General features: G+C 43.5%; 1 protein-coding gene across 16 annotated transcripts in view; it reads right to left on the reverse strand.

Moving 5' to 3' along the window:
* LIMS1 (LIM zinc finger domain containing 1) overlaps positions 1 to 12,141 on the reverse strand; it is a 158,546-nt gene that overhangs the window by 20,678 nt on the left and 125,727 nt on the right. For 12 of the 16 annotated variants that reach the window (XM_070571969.1, XM_070571968.1, XM_070571967.1 and 9 more), the window contains one exon: positions 5,622 to 5,781. In XM_070571969.1, coding sequence (XP_070428070.1) covers positions 5,622 to 5,781 — 160 coding nt within the window. Of the gene's footprint in view, positions 1 to 5,621; positions 5,782 to 9,914; positions 10,250 to 12,141 lie in introns of those variants that run through there. The other 4 variants (XM_008507550.2, XM_070571964.1, XM_070571975.1 and 1 more) reach the window with 2 other exon arrangements.

Raw genomic sequence — 12,141 nt, forward strand, 5'->3', positions numbered from 1 at the left:
GCAGATGAGCCAGAAAGACCTGCGCTCAGTCAGCTCAGCTCAGACACCCATCCCAGTGAGTGGGCAGGAAACAACATCCAACTCTAACCTGTCTTCGTGGCTCAAGGGAATCTGTCCTGGCTCTCTGATCCAGAACATCAGGAAATTCCACAGTAAAGTGGATCCCATTTTCAGGGGCGAGTGAGTGCAGAGAACCCCCCTGTAAGTCTTCACAGCTAGTTTTCTAGAGAAGAGAGTAGGGACTGTGGAAATGAGGGAAGGATGATGTTTTAATGACAAGACAAAATCAATATCAAAGATATAGAGTGGAAAAGACGCATTTGCTATTGTTACCAAGACTGAAGCACGTAAGTCATGTTTCAAATGGAAAGCAAACGAGGTAAGTTTTTGAGCTTCCTTTTCTGGAAAACAATTGATTGCTGGACATAACTGAAAATGCAGATTATTTCTTGGAAGTCTTGGATAGCTTTGTCTCTATATCATTCAACCAAAGGAAAAGCTGTATTCTCCACATGCAGGTTTACAAATCCCTGGCCTGAAAAAAGGGTTTTAATTGTAAATGTAGCTAAAAATAGCACTCTTCCTCAGGACCCAAGGGAGCTTAACTGGGCAACAGCCCATTACAGGCAGACCCCGGAGACACTGCAGGTTCTGTTCCAGAGCACCACAGTAAAGCGCATAACACAATAAAGCACGTCACAAACATTTCTTGGTTTCCCAGTGCATATAAAAGTTATGTTTACACTATACTGTAGTCTATTAACTGCGCAACAGCATTATGTCTAAAAAGAAATGTATACCTTAATTAAAATATACTTTATTGCTAAAAAATGTTGACCACCATCTGAGCCTTCAGCGAGTCATAACCTTTTTGCTGGTGGAGCCTCCTGCCTCGATGTTGATGGTGCTGACTGATCAGGGTGGTGGTTGCTGAAGGTGGGGGTGGCTGCGGCAAGTTCTTAACATAAGACAACAGTGAGGTTTGCCACACTGATTGACTCTGCTTCATGAACGATTTCTCTGTAGCATGCGATGCTGTTTGACAGCATTTTACCCACGGTAGAATTTCTTTCAAAATTGGAGTCAATCCTCTCAAACCCTGCTGCTGCTTTATCAACTGAGTTCATGTAAATTCTAAATCCTTTGTAGTTATTTCAACAATCTTCACACCATCTTCACCAGGAGTCAATTCCATCTCAGGAACCCACTTTCTTTGCTCACCCTTAAGAAGTAACTCCTCTTCTGTTAAGGTTTTCTCATGAGATGGCAGCAATCCAGTCACATCTTCAGGCTCCACTTCTAGTTCTAATTTTCTTGCTGTTTCCACTACATCTGCAGTTACTTCCTCTACTGAAGTCTTGAAACCTCAAAGTCATCCATGAAGGCTGGAATCATCTTCTTCCAAACTTCTGTTAATGTTGATATTTTGACCTCTTCCCGTGAATCACAAATGTTCTTAATGGCATCTAGAATGGTGAATCCTTTCAAGAAGGTGTTCAACTGACTTTGCCCAGGTCCATCAGAGGAATCACTACCAATGGCAGCTACAGGCTTATGAAAAGTTTTTTTCTTTTTTTTTTTTTTGGTGAGGAAGATTGGCCCTGAGCTAACATCTGTTGCCAATCTTCCTCTTTTTTGCTTGAGAAAGATTAGCCTTGAGCTAATGTCTGTGCCAATCTTCTATTTTGTATGTGGGTCACTGCCGCAGCATGGCTTGATGAATGGTCCGTGCCTAGGATCTGAACCCGTGAAAGCTGGGCCACTGAGCAGAGAGTGCAAACTTAACCACGACACCACTAAGCCAGCCCCTGAAGAGTATTTCTAAATAATAAGACTTGAAAGTTGAAATGATTCCTTGATCCATGGGCTACAGAATGGATGTTGAGTTAGCAGGCATGAAAACAACATTAACCTCATTGTACATCTCCATCAGACCTCTTGGGTGACCAAGTGCATTGTCAATGAGCAGTTATACTTTGAAAGGAATCCCTTTTTCTGAGCAGTAGGTCTCAACAGCGGGCTTAAATTATTCAGTAAACAATGTTGGAAACAGACGTGCTGTCATCCAGGCTTTGTTGTTCCGTTTATAGAGCACACATAGAATAGATTTAGCATAATTCTTAAGGGTCTGAGGATTTCTGGAATGGTAAATGAGCATTGGCTCCACCTTAAAGTCGCCAGCTGCATGAGCCCCTAATAAGAGAGACAGCCTGTTCTCTGAAACTGTGAAGCCACGCATTGACTTCTCCTCTCTAGCTACGAAAGTCCCAGACGACATCTTCTTCCAATAAAGACTGTTCCATCTGCATTGAAAATCTGCTGTTTAGTGGAGCCACCTTCATTGAGTCTCTCAGCCAGATTTTCTGGATAACCTGCTGCAGCTTCTCCATCAGCGCTTGCTGCTTCGCCTTGCATGTTTGTTATGGAAGTGGCTTCTTTCCTTACACCTCATGAACCAACCTCTGCTAGCTTCAGACTTTCCTTCTGCAGCTTCCTCCCCTCTCTCAGCCTTCATAGAATTGAAGAGAGTTAGGGCCTTGCTCTGGATTAGGCTGTGACTTAGGGGAACGTTGTGGTGGTTTGATCTTCTATCCGGACCAATAAGACTTCCTCCGTATCAGCAATGAGGCTGTTTCACTTTCTTACCATTCATGTGTTCACTGGAGTAGCACTTTTAATTTCCTTCAAGAACTTTCCTTTGCATTCATAACCTGGCTGTTTGACACAAGAGGCCTAGCTTTTGGCCTGTCTCGGTTCTCGACATGCCTTTCTTCCTAAGCTTAATCATTTCTAGCTTTTGATTTAAAGTAAGAGATGTGCGACTCTTCCTTTCATTTGAACACTTCAGAGGCCATTGTCAGGTAATTAATTGGCCTAATTTCAATATTGCTGTGTCTCAGGGAGTAGGCAGGCTCAAAGAGAGGGAGAGAGACGAGGGAATGGCTGGTTGGTGGAGCAGTCAGAACACACACAACGTTTATTGATTAAGTTTGCCGTCTTATACAGGCGTGGTTCATGGTGCTCCAGAACAACTACAACAGTAACAGCAAAGATCACTGATCACAGATCACCATAACAAATACAATAATAATGGAAAAGTTTGAAATACGGCCGGAACTACCAGAACGTGACACAGAGACATGAAGTACGCAAATGCTGGTGGAAAAATGGCACCTACAGACTTGCTCGATGCAGGGTTGCCACAAACCTTCAATCTGTAAAAAATGCAGTATTTGCGAAGCACAATGAAACGAGGTATGCCTGTCCTAGACTAGTTCTGGATAATCCTAACATCTTCTAGAATAATATCAGACGACCCAGGGAGGGTATTTATAGTCCAGAAGGAAAGATGAGTGAGAGGTGGCAGGAGAACAAGTGTGAGTCATGCTTTATTCCGTCCACTCAGGCGCTGCCGGAGCCTGCCCTCTGACTAAGCACAAGTGGCAGGGCAGCGACGGTACCCACACATGAACTAGGAGCTTAGGAGGTGAGGGCAACGACTCCAAAGCGGCAGGCGGATGGACAAGGTAGGAAAAAGAAAGTGATAGAAAGGGAACAGCAGGCCAGGGAAATAACAAAAATGTTTGGGAAAACACAGCCTGCCTTTCTCTTTTGAGGTCTTCTCTATTGTTCCTCTGGAATCTCTCCTAAGGCCTTTGCCATAACTACTCATTTCAATAAACATGTCTTAGATTTGAAAAGAATATGTAAGGGAAAGAATACCACATTGGACATTAGGAGATCAAATGAGGTTCTCATCCCATTCATATCACCAATCTGCTGTGATATCAGGACATTTCAACCTCTCTGGGCCTCAAGTGAAAAGAAAACGTAGAGGTAAGATAAGAAGGGGTTTACAGAGTGTGAGGACTGATGTTCCCTCTGGAGGCAGAGTCTGCGATTCCCTTCAAGGTGCTCTGGAGTCTCCCCTCCTTCCTTGCAGTCCTGGCACCCCTCCACTGTGCTGACTTAGAGACCTGAGAGGCTGTGTCAAGACTCTGAAGAAGCAGGTCCTTCGATCCTTTTACTCGATTGAGTAACTCCCCCCTCTCCCTTTCTCTTCCTGCTGCCTCAGCCCCTAGGGATTTCTTTTTCTTCTTCATGAATCTAGTGGCCACTCTCCTTACCAATGGTGGACCCACCCACAAGCTCAGGAGAGATCTGTGACCTTGATGTCTAGATTCACAGCCACTACAGCCCCTCTCCCCTCCTGCGGTTGGACTGCTTCTCTCCTGCTCCTGTCTCACCTCAGCTGTCACTTGCCATTCCCATCCCAAAGCCATCACCCTTGACGGGAAAGAGATTCCCAATACCCAGGGAAGGAGATAGGAAGAAGTGAAAGAAAAGAGAAAAAGAACTCCTATTCCTATTGCCAGGGTTTTTGTTGTAGGGAATGTATGTTTCTGAGACACGGTAGGAGCTCAAAAAGTGTGTTCTAGTGAATAAAATGGTGTTTCCTAATGAAAGCTCTTACAGCTGTTTCCCAGAGTTACTTTACTATCCACATAGTAGTTCTGTATTTCAGGTGCCATGACGGCATAAATAGCTTTCCTGCAGGCTAGCCTGGGAGCCTCACTCTCAGGAGGCATTGTTTCTACGGGAAAATGCTGTCTGAGAGGCAAACAATTGACTTACTAATGATCTTTAAAAACCACCTTTCCTTCCTCAGGAATGGCTTTTAAAACAGAGAAATTAAAAAATCAAGGCAGAAGAAATCAAAGAGCAGCCACCTTTGGCTGTAACATAATTCTATGTACATATATTACCAGATAGAGACACACATATGAATAACATATAGATACACAAATATGTAAGGACCAACTTGGTAAAAGTAAATGATCTAATTGATCTCACACGCACATGTGCACACACACACTCACATCACTCTTATTTTCATTAACAGCATGCAGTCAGCTTCGCTAGACCAGTCCCAAAAGTAGACTATTTTGTGAAAAGGAGGTTTCAGTTATGGTAAGAATAAAAACAAAGGAAGTGAAGACCACGTGGTAATATTGGAGGATCAAGAAAACCAAGTATTTGGAAAAGAATATAAGACATACAGGAGAGCTAAATACAAGCAAGGTATCCCCCCAAATACTCGTTCCCAAACAAGATCCTCCTTAGAACATGAATCCATGGAAGTTACCACTCATCGCCTCAAAGTTGTGGAGCAGGTAACAGATATCTTCCTTTAAAGAGGATGTTTAGTGGTCCTCTGAGGAGGCAGGACACAGAGGCAGGAATCAGGAGGTATGTGTAGGGGAGAAGGCAAGTGGGGACCTGGGTGGAGAAGCCAGAAAAACTGTGGCTGAAGCGTATGAAAAGGTTTTGTCTGCTGAGCTGAACTGCTCAGCTCTGATGGGTCAAGTCACGAGGTACCGGGGGGGCGGTTCTGAAAGAGGAAGATGAAATAAACAGTATAAATGGTGGGGACTGTCAGGGCATTCCATACCTGAGCCATCACAGACCTGACAAGTACCAAACACCTGGCAGTGTTCCTGCCCCTTCAAGGTAACCTTTGATACTGAAATCTAAAATGAAGAAGGATGCCTCAAACAAGGAAGGGAAGGAGAGGGAGCAGAGGGGAATGGTACCTCTCTGCTCTGTCCAGGTTGACTCACCTCATAGAACAGGCCCTCTGGGAACTGCTGGAAGCACTGAGCACACACGAAGCACTGCTCATGGTACAGCTCGCCATTACTGTTCACGATCTTCTCGGCGGGCGCAAAACCCCCCTTGCAGCGCTCACAAGTGGCGTTGGCAAGGGCATTGGCCATGTTGCTGAAACACACAAAAGACAGGCCGTCACAGACTGTCAAGCTTTTCTTAGATATAAGACCAAATGACACAAAGAACTGAGCAGCAAATTCTACCTGTTCACAAAAATCGTATTTTATCTATCATAAAGCCCAATTTCTTGCTTGGGTCTTAAGTACTCAACTCAAACTGTTCCCATCTCTTTGTCCTAGTATCTCAGGTTCTGAAAGGGCCTCCTGCTCGGAATCTGCTTTTCTTTAACAATCCTGACAGTCCTCCTGCTAAACATACTATGGCCAGTGCCCACTCTCTATGGGAACTAGGGATAGAGATGAGAGTCAACAGTCAGCCTCAAGGAGCTCGTAAGTAGCTTAAATAAAACATCCCCAAGTCAACATCTCAAAGCCAATTTTTCTCCCTTCTGAGAACAGAATCTAAACTGTACATCCACTGAATGCCATGGCATAGCCTAGTCACTGATCATCCCTTTGGCTATAACCTGTTGAAAGCATCTGCTTAAGTAACTCTTAAAACTAGCCAAGATGCCTTAGTCCTACAATCTAATTAGTAAAAAAAAAAAAAAAATTTGGACACTAATATTATAAATATCTTATTATCTATATCTTATTTATCTACCTATTATCTCTAAGTATCTTAAAATCACCGAATTTTACATTATGAAGGTCATTTTACAGAGAATGAAACGGAGGTTCAGAGAGGTGGACCAGACTCCAGGTCCCCTGCTCACAAGATTACAACCGAATTGCAATACCAATTTCAAACACGTGAGAGGAGGTGACAGGGGCACCACCACACTTCACAGGTGAGGAAAATGAAACTCAGGCAGTCAAGGAACCAGACAAGCCCAGTGACTTGGTGACTCCCTCGCCAGTCATTTTCCTACACCTGGAAAAACACAGGAGGCATTCAATCAATGGTCCCAAGTTGCACCTACCCACCGTGTAGTTTAGAAGAAGAAAAGCGTTATCATCAAGCATATAACAGATGATTATTTATTCTCTAACGAGCCCCCTGGATTTCACGTCAAGAACTGTTCTGTTTCTGAAAGGCCTTGGAGCGGAGAAGGTCCCCTAAGCAGAGCAGTCAGTAGTCAGCTGTCCTTCATAATGTGGCAAGTTTATTTCAGACGCCCACTCAGAACAAGCTCTCCCTGTGTATCTGGTCCCCTGTGCCACTTCTGACCACCCGGATATTGAAACGATCTACTTGTGAAGTTACTGCCCACGTTCCCCTGAATCTCCTCAATTGCCCCGTGAGGCAGGCAGGATGGGGGTCTCCATTTACAGACACATTAACTGCCTTGTCCCATAGCAGTTTCTGAGTTTTGCTCTTTCCTTAGCAAAAGGGTTTGCACATACCATCCCACCCCAACGGACGACAACTGTGCCTCCTTCCGCCAAAAGATTCCAAAGAACAGTCTTCCTATTTTGTAGCCTTGCCATAACTACCCCATGCAGAAGTACCGTGTTCATAACCCAGTACCCATCAAAACTCAACTTGACTTCATGGGCTTAAATAGAGAATTAAAACGTCACCAAAAAAAAAAAAAAAAAAAAGGAAGGAAGGGAGGAAGGGAGACCGCCTCATTGTTTGGCAAACCTAGCCTAAGTCTCATATGAAAACAAATTTTCTACTTTGTCATCTCAAAGTCACTGTGAGTCAGGCAGAAAAGTCCATAAAGCCCCTTCTTCAGCGGGCTTTGCTATAAGCCTGACGAACTGTGGCCGTTTCAGCAAAACTCCTGGAAAGGTTTGTGCTTCCCCCTTTCTCTTGACCAAAAGCCACAGGTGTCCCTTGATGAAGAATGGTAAGCCCACACCTGCCCCAGCAGTTCTTAGTACTGTTTGAGGATAAAATAAGAAAAAATATATAAAACCACTTTGGAAGCCAGCAGATGCTACTAAAATATAAAGCACTATTATTAATTTTAATCCTCTCAAAAGATTCACCAAATCCTCAATGATTTTAATAGAACTCTAAAAAAGCTGAAAAAGAAGAACATTCTGGAATGTCTTGATTCATGATTACCTAGATCTGTGGTTCTCAAAGTGTAGGGACCCCCATGACCCTTTCATGGGTTTGGAAGGCCCTCTCTTTTCAATTACATCTCTGTGGGAGGCCATATTTTCTTTCTTTATTTTATCTAAAATAATATATTACAATAGGATGAATGCAGACACAGATATGAGAAACTGCCCTTTATTAAGACAGATATTAATAAGATTTGCAAAAATGTAATACACTGCCACTTTTCCCACCAACCTTTTGTCATTTATGTTTATTAATATTATTAATGTGTATGAGTTTGTTTTTTAAATTAATAAATATTAAAAAATTTTCTCAGCTTTATTTTCTACTACAGTTAATATTGATAAACAAAAGCTCTCTGGGGACCTCAGTAATTTTTAAGAGTGTAAAGGGGTCACAAGATCAGCACATTTATCACTGACTTGTTTATACTCATTATACTACAGACTGTTTATATTCAAATAGTCAAACAATTAGAAAATAGGTAGACACATTATAAAAACAAGCATATAAGTTTTTTCCCACACACGGGAAAAATAAACTAAGTTTTAGAGATAATATAATATGTATTTTTGAAGAGGTATTCCTTTTAATAACAAGGAGGAAAAGAAAGGAAACAGAACTTTAGAGGAAACTTTCAGAAAAAAAAAGACCAACAACCTCACCAACCTAGTGAGCTGTTTACACTTCCCTTTCCTCTCGTCTTTGACCCTCCAACACTACGTACTTTTTTTAATAGACTATGTTTTAGAGCAGTCTTAGGTTCACAGCAAAACTGAGCAGGAAGTTCAGAGATTTCCCACGTCCCCCCCCCAAACCCGCAGCCCCCTCACAGCGCCCCACCAAAGAGGAACCTTTGTCACAGCTGATGGGCTATGTCGACCTGTGTGAGTACAGTTGATTTCTGCCTTTAATACTATATCTGATAGAAGGTACTTTCTAAAAGTACGAATGATAGTTATAGCTGTCAGTTAGTTAGAATTAATTTGCTAATTTTTCAGAAAAGAATTTTCACGACAAAGTGTTGCTGACAAGAATACAGATGTGGGAGAACACAGATATGTGAGCGCCTTTAGCGGACACTCCACCCCTGGCTGCCGTGACTGACCGTGCTGACCGACTTCCACATCACCCACACACAGAAACCTGAGCCTGCCAGACTCAAGCGCCTCAGTTACCAAAGTACGTGCAACAAATATTCTGGCATTAAAATGCAAAAATGTGTAAATCTAAAAAGCATCCTGAGAGTTCACTCAGTATTTCAGTTATAGTATAATTACAATGGCCCAGTTACTCTTGTTAGGAAAACAAATGTGATCTGTGGCAGTACTAGACAGAACGGATTAACCGCAATAGACAATCAGGTCACTTAAACTCTCCTGAACCCTTACATGACAAATTGGGGATTTATAATAATTTCAAGATTCCAACTTTGAATGAGGTCAATAATCTTACAAGAGTTGGTCTAAATACTACTTTGCACTATTTTTTTTTAAACTGCTAAAACCCATTTAATAATATGAATTAGACTAACTTTTTAGAGTTAATGGCATGTTTTATTTACAAATACATATTTGCTAGTTACACAACATACTTATTTATTCATTCAGTCCTTTAGAGACTGTATTAAGAAACCCATTTAGCCTACTTCAAATTGTTGGTTGTTAAACATAACAAAAATGTGTATCTTTATCAACAGTCTGTAATTCAGTTTTTCACTGTTTCCTTCAACCTGATCCTTATCTATGGGAAGTTTTAGAGCATAAAATTTTCGTATTATACATCCTGACAATGAGGACTCGAAACCTCCCTCTTGTACTACCTAATGAAAGCCTGCTACTCTCAGGAGCCTACTGAAGACAAGGACATGCCTCCTCCTACTTGAAAGGTGGCATTTTCCTTCATATCTGCATTTCACCCCCGGCAGTCTACAGGAGGGGTCACCCACCTGCCTGCTGACGCAGCCCGGCGGCAGCAGCTCCCCAGCCCCCGACCCTCAGTCACCCTGGGAAGCCCCTGCTGAAAGTCGAGCAAATAGAACTGTAAACGGCTAGTGCCCAAGAGGACTAGATGTGGAAGAGGGGAGTTCCAGGAGAGGGGACACTTACAATTTCGCGTAAAAGTCACAAAACTCCTTGTAGACTTTTACGTCACTGTGCCTGCGCTGCAGCTTGGACACAGCCCTCTCGTCTTCATTGCCATTCGCCTGGTGGACACTGTTAAGGGCTGTCTGGGGGATTTCTTCGTTCTCTGGGATGACATAGGGGCGCGCCCTGCCCGGGAACGCCATCTGTGGGTGCTTGAGAGCTCGGAGCCCAGGGCAGAAAGTAGCGGGACAGGAGGTGGAAAAACAATATCCAGGCGCCCCTGCTTCCCCGCCAGGGTCACTCCCACTGTTCCCACACACGTCAGCCCCAGGCTTGCCAGGGTCGCTCCTGGCCCTTCACGTTAAGAGCTCCAGCAGCAAAGCAGTCAATGGGCGTGACAGTCCTGATTTACTGAGGTATTCTGGAAGCTCTAGAAAACATTCCACAGCATGGTGGCAGTCCTTGCTGGAGCGGCCTTCCCGGCAGACTCTGTCTACAAATGCTACTCCAGGGACAGAGGACTGCTGGGTAAGCTCCCAGAGAAAGAAATAGCCATGTCCCCTGGGTATCTGTCCCCAGGCTTCATCAACACTAACATCGTGCTCTCAACTGTGGTGGGCAGAGGAATCTCCTGGAGAGCTCGAAGAACACCCCCAAGCAATTCTGTGTTTCTAACAAGCTGTCTGGTGTGGTCAACGGTGCCGGCACACTCTGAGGGGCATAATGCCCAGGGCATGCTTGCCAGCTATGCCCTAGGCTGCCTTCCCCTGGGAGTCTGAGAGTTCCCAAAATTAAGAGCTACGTTTGACTTTTATTTATCCTAGTACTTGGCACATAGTAAGAGTTCGACACTGTTCAATGAATGGACACATGAGGAAATAGGAAAGAACTGGAGTTTAGTTAGAACTCTTTCTATTTGACCCCGCCGAATTCTGTCTTAGGGGAGTCAATGTTCCTTGGTCTTTATCATGACTAAGGATGCCACTGGCATTCTGCTGTACTCACTCCACACTACTGCCGTCATGTAACAGTATCAGCTGTGAAGGTGATGATGATGCAGTTTCACTGGCAATACAAGGGTTCAGAGTCTTCTCAAGTTTCAGCCCTTTCAGCACCAATGTACCACCCCACAAACACCAAGGTACCAAGGGGCACTTGAGAAAGGGAATCTTGAGAACAGGTAAAAGTTACACTCACCAACAGAGCAGATCACACCAGACATAGGAGAGCCATGAAATCAATAGCAAATAGATAAAATGTGGCTGAGGCTCTTGAGACCTAACTATGAATAATGATGCCCAAGTGTTAGTAAGTGCTTACTATCATATCCCGATAAGGTAGGTATTATTTACAGATGAGGAATAACTAGTAAGTAGGTGAAGACAAGATTTAAACCTACGTAGTCTGATTCTAGAGCCTATATTGTTTACTATGTGAGAAAATGGTTAAAGATAATTTCTGGAGAGCAAAAGAGGTTAACTAGAAAAGATCAGGTAGTGGATACAACATGGTACTAGAAACAGAAAATGAGATCTAGTCTTCTCACTCAGAACCTTACAGAACTCAGAGCACAGGTCAGAAACTCAAAGGCTGTGGATCCTGCCCACGTCTGAGGCCTGTGGCTTATGGAACAAGAGACTCACCGTTTTTTAATAGGAAAGAAACACCCTCATGTTTAATATTTTTTTAAATGACCACGGGGAATAGAGAGAGGAGGCAGCAGGCATGGAAACACACACACACACACACACACACACACTCGGACTCTGAGACCAGAAGCACAATGCACTGAATTAGTTTAGGTGGCATGGCAGGCAGTGCGGAGCCAGACAAGCCTCCGGCCCAGAACACTTCTTCCCTCTTAACCTGACTATGTTCTCTCTATTCACACTTCTACTTTACCTAAGACACTCCTCTTTCCAAAACTCAAAATCAAACTTTATTTTAATTATCTTTAAACTTCTCTACCTTGGTATACAGGGACTCAGTCCATGAACATAGGGACTTCCCCTCCCCGGGGAGAAGGTTCTAGACAATGACTTGATGGTGAAAAAGGAGGAAGGAGGCCCACCACCACTATGTCTCTCAACAATAATCCTCCCAACTTGCCAGTTTACTATTAGCTTTCAAATAGAGTTAATTTATCCTGCATTAAAAATAAACAAGGGGACAGCCCCGTGCGCGAGTGGTTAAGTTTTGCACGCTCTGCTCCAGCAGCCCAGGTTTTTGCTGGTTCGGATCCTGGGTG

The sequence above is a fragment of the Equus przewalskii genome, chromosome 14 (genome assembly GCF_037783145.1).
Source record: "Equus przewalskii isolate Varuska chromosome 14, EquPr2, whole genome shotgun sequence".
In the NCBI taxonomy this organism is placed as follows: domain Eukaryota; kingdom Metazoa; phylum Chordata; class Mammalia; order Perissodactyla; family Equidae; genus Equus; species Equus przewalskii.